At 40.7% G+C, this 16,690-nt stretch overlaps 2 protein-coding genes across 3 annotated transcripts in view; one reads left to right on the top strand and one right to left on the bottom strand.

Annotated features, from left to right (window-relative positions):
- The window catches only part of ORC3 (origin recognition complex subunit 3), a 38,132-nt gene extending 22,147 nt beyond the window's left edge, over positions 1-15,985 (bottom strand). For both annotated transcript variants that reach the window (XM_042830351.1, XM_042830359.1), the window contains exons 1-9: positions 15,899-15,985; positions 13,488-13,542; positions 10,728-10,825; positions 7,095-7,239; positions 5,710-5,814; positions 4,888-5,042; positions 3,425-3,558; positions 1,537-1,696; positions 617-730 (exon numbers count right to left, since the gene is read on the bottom strand). In XM_042830351.1, coding sequence (XP_042686285.1) covers positions 617-730; positions 1,537-1,696; positions 3,425-3,558; positions 4,888-5,042; positions 5,710-5,814; positions 7,095-7,239; positions 10,728-10,825; positions 13,488-13,542; positions 15,899-15,922 — 990 coding nt within the window. In that variant the 5' untranslated portion in view covers positions 15,923-15,985. The remainder of the gene's footprint in view (positions 1-616; positions 731-1,536; positions 1,697-3,424; positions 3,559-4,887; positions 5,043-5,709; positions 5,815-7,094; positions 7,240-10,727; positions 10,826-13,487; positions 13,543-15,898) is intronic.
- Positions 15,986-16,076: 91 nt separating this feature from the next.
- Positions 16,077-16,690, top strand: part of RARS2 (arginyl-tRNA synthetase 2, mitochondrial) — a 33,084-nt gene continuing 32,470 nt past the window's right edge. The window contains exons 1-2 of the mRNA XM_042818747.1: positions 16,077-16,152; positions 16,275-16,348. Coding sequence (XP_042674681.1) covers positions 16,114-16,152; positions 16,275-16,348 — 113 coding nt within the window. The 5' untranslated portion in view covers positions 16,077-16,113. The remainder of the gene's footprint in view (positions 16,153-16,274; positions 16,349-16,690) is intronic.

The following is a 16,690-nucleotide window of genomic DNA, read 5'->3' as shown; positions in this document are numbered from 1 at the left end:
TACCAGGTCTTTCACTTTGTCTCCTGAGAAGGCAAATGTAACTCCTGAAATGCTGCACAGCTGATCACAAGCATCACCTACTTTGAGGTAAAAAGCAAGTGACCCTACAGCTCCTATTTCTCTGAAAACCTAAATGTGAATGCAGAAATTATTCCAGAAGGACTTCTAGCATAGAGTGGGGAAGAGACGCTGCTGTAGCTGACTCACACCATGACAAATCCAGCCCAAGAGGATCAAAGCAGCAACCTGATACCCAGTTGGAGAGTTGTGCCAAGGGTGTTTGAAGCTGCAACTTAAACTACAACAAAAGAGAGGTGTTTCTACCCACTGTGGCAGGTCACACTAAATACATCTTTTAAATACAACCTTCTGTGGTAGAATGAGCTGTCTTTTAAATGCTTGCTTACACCCAGTCCCGTAAGCTTTTCTTTAAAACTCTGGCAGAGAAACACCCACCTGTTCACAGAACCAAGCTGTTTTCAAAGGGCATTTTTTTCATCCACATCAGTGACAGCAAGAATAGGAACCAGAAATATCTTTCAGTGTCTAGTAATCATGAATGAATCACACTTCATTTTCACCACCCATAATGTGAGTTCCTGTTACCATCGCCTACCTGAAATCCTTTGATAAAGTTCTGGACAGAAAAATCATGGTAGAGGAATATGTTGATGAGAACCTGCAGAACTTTCTCACTCAGTTTAAGTGGAAACTGGGTTGTTAAAAGTACCTAAAGAGGACAAGAAGGCATAAAGAATTCTTTCCTGAATTCAACCCAGCAAAATTTTTATTCACAATTCACTACAACTCTCAGCAAGCATCAGCATTTGACTAAATGAGATGCTGAATAGGCTGCCAACTTCTAAAAACATATCTGCAAGAACAAACACACGTGTAAAGACTGTCTTTCAGTTCATCATTTCACCACGTTTTTCTGAGCTCCTTTTACTAATTAATATGCAATGTTTCAGTTAGTTTTAGCTTAATATCATTCTTGTATTACTTTTTAAATCACAAACAATGGAAAGCAGATTGCTGTAACAACTGGGGATACTACTATTTTCAGCACATAAAACAGCAACTTCAGAAATCCTGAACAAAGGAGTACATGCAAAATCACATAAGTAGAGTGCTTATTTGAACTGACCACTTGGATAACTCTACTAACTTTTTACAGACTGGGAATTCAAGCTGAACTGAGTTTTTCTGTTTTTAGGGCTATCCTTATCTAAGCAAAGTGAAACTTGGATCAAAGCACTACCCTTCTTTAAAGAGGTGGGAAGGTCAAAGTAGTAGCCCAAGCGAGTATGCACAGATGCCAGTTTAAATCAAAGATGAAAGTGTATGTGTCTCAACCTAGGGAGGAAGCTCTCAGTACAAATAAGCTACTCTGCAGTTATGGATAGAAATATCCAAAATTCACATCTCTCAGGAACAGATTTCATTTCAAAAGCTTCAGACAAACTTGTATTTAAAGCCTGCATATGTACACTGTGCTTGAATACATACACTCTTCCTATTCAGAAACAGAATTACCTTGTCAATTATAGTAGACAGGTGGTCCTTACAGGAAAGGGACTGAAAAAGCTCTATGCACAGCAGAGAGGAAACAGAGTGAGGAAGTAAACTGTGGATAATCATTGGAGATGTAGCAATTCCAAAAATCAGTACAAGAGGAAATTCACCAATATGCTGACTATGGGAAAGAGGGGAGAAAAAAAACAACAACTTAACAGTCACATTACAGAAACTCATGAAATAAACACATTATGTTCCTAGCACAGCATTGACCTCATGTGACTTAGCTGCAATGAAGAAAAAAAAACCACAGAAGTTTTGATGTACAAGGAGAAAAAACACAAAAGGAAGCTACTTAAAGCCCAAAGACAGAAAACAAAATTAAATTACATTTTAGGATTCAAATGTCAGGAAGCAGCATAAAAAGCATCTTTTCCATTACAGTATTGTACCGACCCATTGGGAGAACTGAATGTTAGCACTTAATTTTTTTTGCAAAGAAATAAAGAAAAATGAGAAGAGACTCTGAACAGCTAACAGTCTCAAGAACATCTACAGATTTTACAGCATTTAATAACTGAGCAATACATTTGAAATCCCTCTGAAGCTCTATGTTCCCATTGCACTTGAAAAAGAATTTCAGCCTCCCCAGATTCAATCATCCTCTTCAGATGGTTTTTTTGGTACACCCTGTTAGCCAGGACTGAGAGCTGTATTCACTGGGAATAGCATACAACTATTTATATGAAACACAATATTTGCAGTACTCTTTTATCATTATATTCCTTTTTTTAATTGGAGTTTCAAGGGAACACAAGTGCTGTATCTTAAATCACTTCCAGGTTAAATTTGACAATTTATTCATTTTTTTATTGTCTTTTATCATAGCCACTTATTGACCTCAGTGTTTCAGCTGACACCCCCACAATTACCTCCTCGCTATAAACTGAAACACAAAACCAAAACTTTACATATTACTGTCCACTGTTCACAACCTAGAAGAATTTCAACAGAGAGAGAAATTTAATCTTGTGATGAACAAATGAGAAGACTCCCTTCTTTACCCGCTTCATCTTAATTATTAAACTGACACGTTTAAGACAAATGCTGAGAATAAATCTGAGTTCTGCAATTCACCCAAAGATCTTTTTAAAAGTACTGTGTAACTCTTCCCAGCTTTCATTTTATTTCTCTTCTGCTTTAATCAAGCCAACTCCTGGTCATAAAAACAGCTGAATCCTCTCAAATTTTTTGAAACATGGTCTGTTTTGAAAGTGTATGTGCAACTAGAAGGCTGCGACAGACATAAACTTCACTTCATCTGCACTCCACATGCTCATAATGAGGTATTTATCCTCGCCACAAAAAGCAAAATAGAACACAGCACTTAAGAAACAATTAAACCTCATTTCCCACTGCCTTACAGCTAATTATTTCGAGATAATTGTGATTTCTGATTTTACTTCTTGAAACGTTCCCCAGAGAACCCATCTGCCAGATTTGAAGTAGAAAACAATTTTATTGTGGGTCTCACAGCAAGTGAAATTGCTTAGCCTTGTTTAGATGTGACATCAGATGTGCATGCTGTAACTGCATTAACTCTACAACTGTGGCTCCGTTCCTGCTATAACTGCACTTCCATCCAGTGTGCTCTTTTTGGAGAACTGTGGGGCTAATCATTGCAATGCAGGAGATGATTTTAAGGAAGGCAGCACTAAGAAAGGGCAGAAGCACAGATGCATCTGATGTAGTCTGTCACTCACTGCTCAATCACCGCTGCAAATAAGCACCATCAATACCTGCTCCAGCTCCCCGCTGGTAACGTTCCCTCATTTTTACACTTCTAATCAGCTGCAAATAGAAAACAAGTAATGGAGTGGAAGAACAAAACTCCAAGTGACATTACCTGCTGATAAGCACAAAGTCCTGAAGTACTTTTGTGGTGAAACTTTCCATGTCTTTGAAGATAACAACAACTGGAGGAGACTGCCAGTGTCTGGAAGATGTTCTTTTTTTGCCTGGAGTCTCAGAATCTGTCTTCTTTAAAGTCATTGGTTGTACATTAATAAACAGAAGGCAATCAAATAAAAAAGACTGAATCCCACATCTACAGTCATATAATGTTCCAAAGTGACACAACTGACTTTTTTTTGATACAACTGTATTTATTAGAAGCATCAAGAACTCCAGTTTTCCTTCCTTCTGCTTGGCATAGCAGGAAAGGCAAAGAATATACAAACTAAAGAGAAACAATGGAACTGGGGCTGTTTAGTCTGGGGAAAAGGAGGCTGTGGGGAGACCTCGTTGCTCTCTCCATATACCTGAAAGGTGCTTACAGCGAGATTGGGGTTGGTCTCTTCTCACTGGTGACTGGTGACAGGACAAGGGGAAATGGCCTCAAGTTGCACCAGGGTAAGTTTAGGTTGGATATCAGGAAACACTTCTTTAGAGACAGGCTTGTTAAGCACTGGAATAGGTCCCCAGGGAGGTGGTTGAGTCACCAGCTCTGGATGTGCTTAAAAACTGTTTGGATGTGGTGCTCAGGGACATGATTTAGCAGAGGGTTGTTAGAGTTAGGGTAGTATGGTTAGGTTGTGGTTGGACTCGATGATCTTGAAGGTCTTTTCCAACCTGAGCAATTCTATGATTCTATATGCCATGAAAGACAAAGACAACTCTGTGGGACAGAATCAGTAATGCTCTGCTGAGATCGTGGAACATTTTAGCTGGGGACATGGAAGCTGCCCATTCTCTATATATTTATACAGTAACAGAAAGAGTGTTCACTCATGAAACTTTTACTCAACATGCTGCTCATAAAAATCACTTCTAGCTTTCATTCAAGACAGAAAATATAGCTGGAATAAAGCATAAGTAGCTTTATTAAATACAAGGATAAAAAACACTTAGAAAGTTATTTTGCCACTGCTTTTTACTGTAGTATGGGTTGCAGATGATACAGTGCCACACTGGGCAGTGCGGTGCCTTTCCCTTAGAGGACTATTCTCTCTTGAAGTTTTATTTTAATAAACATCCCAGCACTCTTGGGAGTAAAGCACCTAGCACGAAGTTGACAATGCATTTTAAGCCTCTGGCTCCCAAGTAAACATACTGTACAATAGCAGTATACCTATTTTTTCCAGGATTCTGACCTTCACACCTCATCAGCAATGAACTCCGCATCTGTTACATACGTTACAGATTTATACTTGAATCTACTCAGTCTCAGCTGTTTCTCAGCATTAGATGAGAAGCTGACCTTCTGCATTTTTTCACTACTGCATATAAATTTGAGGTATTCAGTTTCCTTCTCTTATAGAATATAAAGGTCAGACGTTTTTGTAAACTAGTGACACATAAAGATCTTACCTTTGCTGCACTCTCATACCAGCTGATAAGAGAAGTCATCGAACAACGAACTCTATTACGGGAAACCTGTTCATAGTCCTCCTCTTCTGATGAGTCCACATCTATGCAGCAGTTCATCAGCTGTCCCAACAGCTTCTGCATCAGATTTTTAATGCCTTCACAACACATTTTTTAGAAATACGATGAAGACTTTTGGTTAGTGGCCTACATCCTTAGCACTTCCCCAACTCATGCTCTAAGAAACTCCCCAACTTTTTATTTTTCACTTTTCTACATAGACAGCAATAATTCACACTAAGATGTGGCCCCTTTCTTAAACTTCACACCTGTTGACAGAATGACCTGAAAATAAACTAGAAGGCCACCAATAGATATGGAGGTGCTGCGATGTATTATTTAAATCTTTTCATTTTTAAACAATATTTGATATTCAAATAAGGAGTGGGACAGTTTTTTTTCTACCCATTTCTTTGCTGCAATAATGTGAGGGTAAGCATTTAAAAATGGAATGCATCCATACATCAACTGCTCAAACCAGAGGAAAGCCAACCTACAATATTAGCATGCACTACACTAAGCAGCACGCTCTCAACACTCGTGCTACAACCAAACAGCATTTCAATCTTCACTGTCTGAGACAGAATTACACACATCTTAAAGCCCACTAGAATTCCTGCTGTATTATCGTGGGATTGAACAAATCTTTTGAAGGTGTTCAAAGTCTCTCCATCTCAATATTCTGACATCTGGGGACAAAAACTAGAATTACTAATTAATTGACAGATTATTCAGATGAAGAAGCAAAGCTATTGCAGTATTTACCTGGGCAATCTTTGGCTTCCAGCAACGCTATGTAAGGAGTAACATTATTCTGAAGGAATTCTGAGAGACTTCTAAAGGTGAAGTCGTGATCTGTAACATTCACACCTAAAAGAAAGATGATTTAACTGCATATTTTCCTTGTGGCCATGGTGACTGATCTGAGCTGCAGATCAAAAAAAAGCAAGAGCTAACACAAATATTCAAGGAAGGAATGAAAAGCATCACTTCATCTATGAGGACAGATGAAAAAACGGCACAAGACTGAACAACCATATTAATACCAGTCAGCTGAAAGGAACAGGGAGCTGTAAAGATGCCTAATGGAGAATTTTCCCTTACTTTTAATGAAAGATTTCTCAAGGCTGCAAACCTGCAGGGAATAGGATTGGTTTTCTAATTTCCCTGCCACTCATAACCTCAAAGACATCCACAGGCAACTAATCCTACAGATAAAAAGATGAAATTCACTTTCTCTAGGAGAGCAGCAGTGCAGACCCTCGAGACCTGAATCTGCATGGGACTTATGCAAGTAGGGAAATTACTGTGAGTTTTTATGAACTACAGTCTGAATTAATTACGACCTACTCAACATTTACTGCCTTTGTTAACATCTTTAGACAAAAAAAAAAAAAAGGATAGGTGAAGGGGAGTCTCCAGAGGGCAAATCATAGCTTCTTTTCCACAGCAATATTCAGAGCAGGAACTTCTCACTTTCTACTAGTTCCAAAAGCAGACTAATCCTCCACTCTTTGTAAGTGTTGATATAATACATCTGTGGCACAGGTTTATGAACCAACAAAAACATAATCAGGTTGCTCTGAACCAGGTTTAGGTTTACAGTTACAACTGTTTGAAAGGGAAAAAAAAACCGACTTCAGAACCTCTCTAACTTCAGTCGTAAGGCCTTCGGCTATTTTTCTCACCCTCTGCTCCTTTTCCAAGATAAAGATGTTGCTTTCCTACATGTAAAGATGCTCTGCAAGAGTCAACTCATTAACATATATCAGAAATAGAGAAGCTGTATAATTCCGTGCCACAGGGATTAGTCATAGAAACCACCAAGGAAATCAGCGCCAGATATGGGGATAGAATCAAAGCATCTCCATGCATCATGAAAAAAACCAAATCACAACTGGTTGCCTAAGATGAACCTCCAAGGAAGAAGCAGATTTATTGCACTAAGGTACTAAGCATACAGGCAAAATGGAAGCAGGTCAACTCTTGCTTCCTTCTCCCAGCGCAATCTCTGTTAACGTTTCTGAAGCTGACCTGGCCTGCACTGATTGCTGTAAATAAGTGAAACGATTCTCTTTGATCTCTGTATCAATTTCAAGGCTCTGCAAGAGTGCAGATGGACATAGCAGAATGCATCTTTAAGAAGTTACCTAAGACAAGAGCTGCAGTAGGGATTTCTCTGGACTTCATTCGCCACGTCCATTCTGTTGTCTTCTCTTGGAATGCAGAATGAGACCGCCTCAAAAAACTCACTAGGTTATCAAATAACTGTTCATTCAATTCTTCCTCTATTTGCTGTAAGGAGACAAAAAGAATTTCATCTATACAAATGTGGAAACACCAGAATATCCTAATTTTCCTACCCTTTTCCTGTATCAGTTTGCTCCTGAAAACTCCAGTGTTACATCTGGAGTAGCAGTAGTGTTTTTTTCTTAGAAACAAGAAGTGACGCACATAGCTGTGAACTTGATTTTAAACGAAGTCACAAAGGTTGGCTCAAGCACTATTGCTGAGAAAGCTACCAAGAGAGGCAAGACCACATCTCCAGGATGCTGCACACGATGCCTGCTCAAAACCCTGAGCTCCATTTTAACTACAGACAAGAGTTCTTCGTGCACCCCTCGTGAAGGGCTGATAAACTGGTAAGAGAGTACACAAAAGCCTTTTCATCCTCTACTTACTCAAAAATATTGACCTTTTTGATATTGACTGTCTGCCTCAGCTGATACCAGATAAATTATATGGTAACTGAGGGGAAATTGCAGTGTGACATTTTAAAAAGATGAGTTCATGCCATCAGCTTTATAACAGCGTCACACTAATTCCTGTATTACTATAGATCCCACAACAATCCTCAGAGCATCATCTTCCATATCCAACACACCATGAGATTCTAACTGTTACTGCACAGGTTTCCACTGAGCCAATCCAACAAGATTCTGAGTCCTCACGTTGCATGGTTGCAGTTTCTATTATTTCTTCTGAAGATGAAATTCAGACTGCCATAGCACTACACATTTACGTAGCTTCCTTAAATCCATCGGGTTTGGTTTTGTTTTTTGTCAAAATAACTTCGTTATTTGCAGTATTCTGGTAATTTCCACTACGTATGTTAGTCTGCTCTGCATCTGAGGCAACCAGCTCATTTACTTGCATGACACTGCTTACTCTGGAAACTTCAAAAACAAGATGAAAAATTGAATTGGAAGTTCAATCACTATTACAGTACTAACAACCAGAGACTGAAAACCATTATTTGCACCTTACAGCTCTAAAATAACCATGCTACAGCCCTGCACTTGGGATTTCGTGTTCCTTGAAGTACGCCTGAAATTTATCACCTTTGAAGAAGTGAATGTTTCTGAAAGCCCTTGATGTATAACAACATTTGCAAGACTGTTGAAAGCAGTGGTTAAAATCAAGGCAGTCTGCAACACTGGAACAAAAGAGGTCAAAAATACAAATTCCATAAATCTGAAAAGGAGTACAGTACTTTTACCAGCTTTTCATGATGTGAGAAGCCTAAAAGGATGTCAGCACCAAATGCCACCACTGCAGCCCAGTTTATGATAGATAAACAAAGGCTGAGGGCTCCTCAACAAAGTACTTGGAGGTATTCCCAAGTATCCTCTTCAGTATTCAGTACCTCCATTAGAAACCAGAGAACAGGAAAAACACCAGCACAAGCACTGAGCCTGCCAACAAATCATCAGGTAGCAGTACCCTGGCAAAAACTTTGGTCAATTTCCTGCTAGCCTTTCATAGCACACTATCAGAATCCCCAGAATATAAGTCCACATCAACAGTCCAAAATTCTACCATGGATCAGGTTTACTACACCAGAGTTACTGAAGAAATAAAATCTCGACTTGGTAAAACTCTCAGCTACCTGGTCTGACTTTACAAGTGGTGCTACACAGAGCAGCAGCTCACAGAATGGCCAGAGTTGGAAGGGACCTCAAGGATCACGAATCTCCAACCCCCTGCCACATGCAGGACCACCAACCTCCCCATTCAATACCAGACCAGGTTGCCCAGGGCCCCATCCAGTCTGGCCTTGAACACCTCCAGGCACATCTACAACCTCTCTGGGCAGCCTGTTCCAGCACCTCACCACCCTCACAGTAAAGAGAGAGAAATTTAGCTCACACTAAACATCTTCCAAACTGAATCACCACAATTATCCATGTAGAAACAATTATCACCTCCAAGTTTTTCAAGTGTGGGATAAAAGGATAGTAATTCAGAACTCAGTGGGAAACATTACAGAGACCCCAGAAGCTTGATGAATAAAATTTTATGTATAGCAGCAAAAATAACTGCAGGCAATCTGCACTTTGGTTAACCAAACTAATCAAACTAAGGCAATACTCATATCAATTTGTCAGCTTAGGATGAAGTGTCTTCTACCAGGAGGAGAAAGAACAGAAAGAGTATTTGTGACACTCCTTCATAGAGAAAAATGGTAGGAGACTTAGGAGGAGAAATAATTATGATTTTCCAGATGACTCTGTGCTTCTACATAGTTAAGGGAAGCTTTTTACCATGATGGCCATTCTGAGGCAAATCCTTACAGAGCACTAGGAAAAAATCCTCATCGACCTGAAAACCCTGCAGCCACTGCTTGCTACCTAGAAGCATTGTTTCAAAATCCTTGACAACACTGTATCAAACAAAGACAACTTAAGAAAAGGTCTTCCAGAAGGGGCTACAGCATGTTGTCTTCCCCGTAATCCCACTGTGCAACTGACAAGACAGTTTCTTTCTGCTAGTGCTGGTGGCTAACCTGTCAAGCAGAAGCAGACAGCAGGTAGATGCCAAATACACCTCCAGAAGCCTCTGTGTATGCCCTGCAATCAGCACTGTGACACCGTGCACTGCTCTGCACACTCTGATTACTTTGAATGTATGGTTTGAAAAGGGTGCTGACTAGTCAAAGCGAGGCGGATTGTGGAACAGCAGAGAGAGAACTAGAGGAATTCATGAGTTTAGCCTAAGGGTCTAAACCGTAACCTTCATCCAGCTGGCTACTACTGTATATCCCAAAACAAACTTTGGGAAAAAAAAAACCCTCAACGTTCAGTGCCCAATAGTAGGCAGACGAATATGGAATTCTTGCCCAGAATCCTTGACATCAAATAGAGGAGGAAATCCCTGCTGTACGGAAGCAATTATTAATACTATAATACAAGCCAGCTGGCTATTCAAACACAACAGCATGCCATCTAACACACAATTAAGAGGCCACAGTTCAGTACGAAATTAACTCCCATCCCCACCAGACAAACCCACTGACACAGTCCATACTAATTCAACAGACTAAGTGTACAGCTGTGTCGTTCAGTATTTGACACCCATGCAGTTATATTCACATAAGTCCACTGTGAATCTTGAGCTGCTGGGCTCTGTAACACTCAGGACACTGGGAGCTTAAAATCCTTAGGGGGCTGGCAAGCACACAAATGAATTGGAGGTAAGAGGAAAAAAAAAAAAAACAACAAAATTATGCCAGGAATTAATAAAAAGTTCAATTGCTAAAAACAGAAAGTTAGAAGAAGCAGCTTGAAGCCTCAAAAGCATGTAGTGCTATGAGCAGAGGTTATATGTAATTGATGGATTTTCTGTATTTATTATATCCTGGGTCAATATTTCTGGTTCTTTTATTGCTTTAATAAATTGCTTATTTAAGCATGTAAAAAAATATATATAAAAGACCAAACAAAGAAGTAAGCAGAACTGTTATAAATGCAAAATGCTGCTTCCATATTAGGTGCAAGACTCACCTCTGTTTCTGATTTGACCTGTTTCTGTAATGACTGGCAAGTAGCAAACCGTAGCTCACTGTCCTCCAAATCACTGCTTCCTTCTCTGAAATAGTCAGCTAGAAAATAAACACGAGCACAGACAAGATTATCAAGGCAAAACATTCTTTGCTGAGAAGAAAACAAAGGACTCAACTGAAGCAAGAATATTTTTTTATATATAAATACATACAAATATAAAAACATGTAAGGGAGCTTAGCTTGTTATCTTAGCCAATTAACTAACTGCTGGTATTTTACTAAATGAGGGAAGAAATAGGATGTACTGCCCAACTACAGAGGCAAAAGTAGAAGAGTTAGCTTCCACCTCAAGTCCCAGATAGCTAAAGGCTAAAGTAGGGCAAAAAGCAGTTATTGTTATTATTATTTTACAAAATAAATAAATAAAACAAGTCTTTCCCTTCTTTCAGGAAATTTTGTGGGTCAGCTTTCCCCTTTAAATATGCAACCTTCCATCACTACTGCAGTCAGACATGAAGCACAAAGGCTTGCAAGAATACATCAAAGATCCTTTCTCTCTCATCTCTCCCAGGTTAACACAGTTAATACCAATTTCCAGATGACAACAAAGCATACTGTGAAAGAACTGTTAGATTACAAGAAATACAGATTATTATTATTTTTAAATACATCACCTTAACTAACTATGCCAACAAAACCTTTAAGCTCAAACCAGGCCTCATCTCCAAATTGCCTCTCACTTCTATAGGTGCTGCTTGTAGAAAGGAGAAACAAAATGTCCAAGATTGATCTAGAACGACTTCAAGCCTTCAGAAATCAGATCCTTTTTGGTAACACAGTGTCTTGACACATTTCTGGAATGCATCTGGCTTCCCAGGTGCTCCTCTGCTTCACAAATCTGAGTACAGAAACTCTCCACTAGCTGCCAACAAGAAAGGCAGAGCCAAAAATATAATCTGAGATTGAATAGAAACTAGTAAAACTGAGTGACATCCCTCTTGGTGATTTTTTTTTCTACCACCTTCACACGGTCTACATTTCCCTTAAAAATGAAAGAAATAAAGTAAAATAGGGCCCGTCCCACTCTCAGCATGCATTTAGCAAGCTTGGTGAAGCTGTTAAGGCTTCTCTAGCATTACTTGGAACAATACAAAGATTGAAGGTGAGTAAGCAGTCTATTATCTTTAATACTGTCTTGCAGCAAAAGGTAAATTTTTTTTTAAAGATGTTTAAATAAAGTTCTATAAGGTCCATTTCCCATCATTCGGCAGAGGAACAGCTGTGGTCTGATCTCTAAAGAACCATGTGATGAGCACATCCAATCTTCCAAATCATTAAAAGCCCAATGATGAATGAGATCGATCCCTAATCCTCCGTTTTCCTTGGCTTCCCTAAATTAACACCTGATTTACATCCCTAAGAAAAATGGCTTCAATACATAACACACTTTGATAGCAGAAGCCTTATTCTTTTGAAGAGAATCGTAGCCACTGTGTTTTTGTTATTATACCAAAGCATAATATTCTTTCTGTACTACCAAAACTCAAATTATAGGTGCAAACACGTACAGAAGGCCTTTGCAAGGTCGAAGATTATTATCAACCACAACTGAAACTTCACATTTTCAAGTTTGGGTTTCCAAATTCATCACATGCACAGCTAAGTTATGTGTTCTCACCAAAAGCTGCTAGTGGGCAAAGCAGCTCACTTCTGCTTCTCTCTTAGGGGTAGTTCAGTCAAATTCATTTTTTGGTGACAAAGTATGTGCTAACTGGAACATGTTGAGGAGGATTTACCCAAGTATTACAAATCTTGCAAAAACAGAAACATCATATTCTGTAAATTACAAAATTCCAATGTGGTTTAAGTGCATAGGTCTGGATTGTTAGTGTATTCACCTCGCAATGACTTGGAATGAGAGACTGGATTATATTCCCCTACCTCTCATTCCATGAGGCACAGATGTGCCAACCCTTACAGAAAAAAAATAACTTGAGACTAATTTTGAAGCAAGTGTTGTTTTAAAACCCTCTGGTAATAAATGAACCTGTGGTGCTTACCAGAAGTCTGCCCATACTACTTTCCCTTCCTTTTTTTTTTAATACACAAGTTGTCACACTTCTTGACCGCTCTGGTGCTGCCAGGAAAGATCAAAAAGCTTCAAATCTGGGAATAAGATCAGCAATTTTCCTGAGCTACTCTCCAACAACAACTTATTTATGGTTCCAATAAGAGTCAATCCCATTCAGTCTTGCACAAGTGACAAGAGACTTTATATAACACATTCTGGGTTGGAGAAAAATATATACAAGAAAGTACATGGGATGTCCACACGTGGCTTTTGCTTAAGGTTATTGAGGAAAAGAAACTACATTGAGGATAAGAGAAACTTATTGAGGATAAGAACCACAAATTGAATGAATTTCTGAATCCCATAGCTTTAAGTGGCCCGTGCTAGTCTTCAATCATTTGTCAGTCAGGAAATAACTTGAGGTAGCATAGAAATGAGTTCTTTTGTTTAAAAAAAAAAAAAAAAAAAAAAAAAGCAAAAATAGAGCTAGCTATACAATCTTGGTGTCTCAAGACAAAAAAACCCCACATTCATCAACTACTTGCTTGTGTACCTCTGAAGAAATGAATTTTCACCAATACTGACATCAAAGAGCCATTTTCACACAGCTATGACAGAATTCAACCAGGACTGAAGCTTCCAGGATTAACCCCTTCAAAGCACAACAACATATAGCAAAGCGTACTAACCTGTTGTTCGAGACACTTTTCTCCTCTTGGGGTTTGGTTTAAAAACAAAGCAGCCCTGGAGAATAGCAAGAAAAATAAAAGCTTCAAAATCAGCATCAATCTGACTGTGACTCCTGAGGCCACTTTGCTCCCTGCTAAACTTAGTGCTCCACTAAACCAACAACTAGAAATGAAATGCCAGCATCCTACAGATACCAATTTGTTTGCTGTGCTTTATTTTCCTGTTTCAAGATGGAAAAGCAGTGGATGCAGTATCCCAGCATCCCTGTGAGGAACCTGTTCACCTTTCAATTATGTTCTTCAGCTCATCCATCAGATAGAGCAGCAAGAAAGGAATCCTTGAACTTCTCATGCACCCTCATTCAATAAGCTTAAAAATAAGATGAAATGATTCCCCTGGGACATATCAATGGAGTTTTTTCCCATTAAAGGTTCAGTTAGAAATAAAATCAAGCAAGAGGCTGGGATGAACGGAGGTAATCCAGAATAATGCAGTCATTTACAGAAGCCAATGATACCCCTTACCTACAGAGGCCAAGTTCATCCCAACTCAGAAAAGATCACAGAATCACAAAATCACAGCATGGCTTGGGTTAGAAGGGACCTTAAAGTCCACCCAGTTCCAACCCCCTGCAAGGGGCTCCAACCAACCTGGTTTTCTCTGGGCAGCTTGTGCTGGTATTTCACTACCCACTGAGTAAAGACTTTCTTATTTTTCTATTTATAGAATCCTTAGAGTTGGACAAGACCTTTAAAGGTCATCTAGTCCAACTCCCCTGCAATGTGTAGGGACATCACAGTCAGATCAGGTTGCCCAGGTCCTGATCCATCCTTGCCCTGAAAGTCTAGGGATGGAGCATCCACCACATCTCTGGGTAGCCTGTTCCAGTGCCTCACCACCCTTACTATAAGACTTTGTCCTTTCACCCCAACAAAATACACCCAACTATTTCTTCCTAATATCTGATCTAAATCTCCCTTCTTTTAGTTTAAAACCATTCCCCTTTGTTTTAACACTATCAGTGTAAAAAGTTGATGTCTATTGATTATCGTGAAATTCACTGAATGGTTTGGGTTGGAAGGGACCTTTAAGATTATCCAGTTCCGACTCCACTGCTACAGGCAGAGACACCTCCCATTATAAGCTCCCAAGTACTAGAAGGCCGTAGCGTGGTCTCCCCTCATCCCCCAACTCTCACTGTGAGGTTACTGTGCTAGAGCCAGAATGAAGAAAAACCACACATGTTCAAGGTCTACATACAGACTGATCCAATCATTTATTTCCCAACTGAGACACTTGCATAAACAAAGACCACTGAACTCAACCAGCGATAAGTTCAGCCAATGGTAAAAGAATGATCAAGTAAAAATAAAGCTCCAGAGTGATGTTCAATATTGCTCACGGACGCTGGTCTGTTGGATGATATTGGACATGTTATTTCTGTTCTGGTCCAAATATGAACTCTAACACCGATGCCTATACTGGCCTCTGAAAAACAGTCTTAGGAATCATAGACCTGCTTGAGTTGGAAGGGGTCCTTAAAGGCCATCTAGTTCAACTGCGCTGCAAGGAACAAGGACATAACAGCCAGATCAAGTTGCTCTGAATCTGGCTTGGCCTTGAATGCCTCCAAGGATGGGGCACTCACCACATCTCCGGGCAACCTGTTCCACTGCCTCATCACTCTTATTATTGCAAAAAGCTTCTTCCTTATATCCAATCTAAATCTTCCCTTTTCTACTTTGAAACCACCTCCCCTTGTTCTATCACCACAGACCCTGCTAAAGAGCCTGTCCCCTTCTTTCTCACAGCCTCCCTTTAGATACTGGAAGGCTGCTCTCAGATCTCCTTGGAGCCTTTTCTTCTCCAAGCTGAACACCCCAGCTCTCTCAGCCTGTTCTCATGGGGAGATGTTCCAACCCTCGGATCATTTATGTGACCCTCATCTCTGCTTAAGTCAAATGAAATATAAATGCTGTCCACTGAATGCTTTACAAGTGTTGTATTTCCAAACACCACTCAGCGTAGCAGAGGCCAGTATGTAAGATGGCCAAGTGCTACATGGAAGACATCGGACACAATGCAAGGACCCTTCACTACTCATATACGTAAAAGCAACGGCTGGTTGGAAAGGGAAATCCACTCGCTCTGGGTTAAAAACGAGCTTGGTTTGGAAGCAGCTCCTTTCGCTCCCGACAGCAGTAACTGCACGGTACGGAAGGCTCCCGCTGCACCTCGCAGTTCAGCGGGAAACACGAGAGAAAGGCGCTATGCGATCACCGCCCCACCACAGGAAGTACCAGACCCGAGGCTGCAACACTGGAGCCCGGCTCCCCTCAGCCGCCCTCCGCCCGTACGTTTCCCTCCGCCGTGGGAGCGCGGAAAACAACGTCATTCCTCCCGCCCTCACCTTGGAGAGGGAGCGCGCGCTCATCTCGCCAGCCCCGCGCTAATGGACGGACGGACGGCGCCAGGAGGAGGGGCGGCAGCGCCCGGCGCTGACCCTGGGCACATGCGCAGTAGGGAGGCTGCCAAGCCCCTCCTCTCGCGGAAAGGCGGGCGGCCCTCGGCGGGCGGAGCGGTGGGGTCAAGGGGCGGTGCTGACCTCCCGCCTGTAGCACCGCCATGGCGGCCTGTGCCTTTCGCAGGAGCATCGCCCGCCAGGTGGGCTGCCCGCCGCTGCTGGACGGCGAGGAGACCGCGCAGCGCTTCGTGCCAGCGGGGAGCGGGGTTTTTCTGGCGTCTGCGTTATGCTAACGCTTTTTGTGCTTTTATTCCAAATGTAGCTCTCTGAAGTTTTGGATTTGCCACCGGAGAACTTAATAAAGTCCATCTCTGCGGTTCCTGTCTCCAGAAAACGGTAGTGTTTGCGTTTAGTCCTGCTGTGCTGATCACTGTTGTGTTTGTTGGTGCGAGGCTTTAACGGGTCTTAAGAAGAAAGAAACACAGAAAGCCCTAAACTGACATACCAGCCCAATTGTAGGATGCTCAAATCCAATTAAACCACTGTTGTTGTTGTTGTTTTTTCAAGCAAGTTCCAAACAAATGTTTGCTTCAAAATAAGCATTGCTTAAATGGCAAATGTTTCAATGTCAATGACCTTGGGGTGAATATATTGTGAGTTTTTTGCTTCATGTCATGCTTGAGAGGTGTAATAGTAATAGCAGGTAAATGGCAACTATTCGTGAGCATAACCTTTATT

Source organism: Centrocercus urophasianus, unplaced genomic scaffold (assembly GCF_019232065.1).
Source record: "Centrocercus urophasianus isolate 14NV4802_14NV808 unplaced genomic scaffold, USGS_Curo_1.0 seq_10, whole genome shotgun sequence".
In the NCBI taxonomy this organism is placed as follows: domain Eukaryota; kingdom Metazoa; phylum Chordata; class Aves; order Galliformes; family Phasianidae; genus Centrocercus; species Centrocercus urophasianus.
Note: the sequence above shows the minus strand (reverse complement) of the source record. Positions and strands in the feature narration are given on the sequence as shown.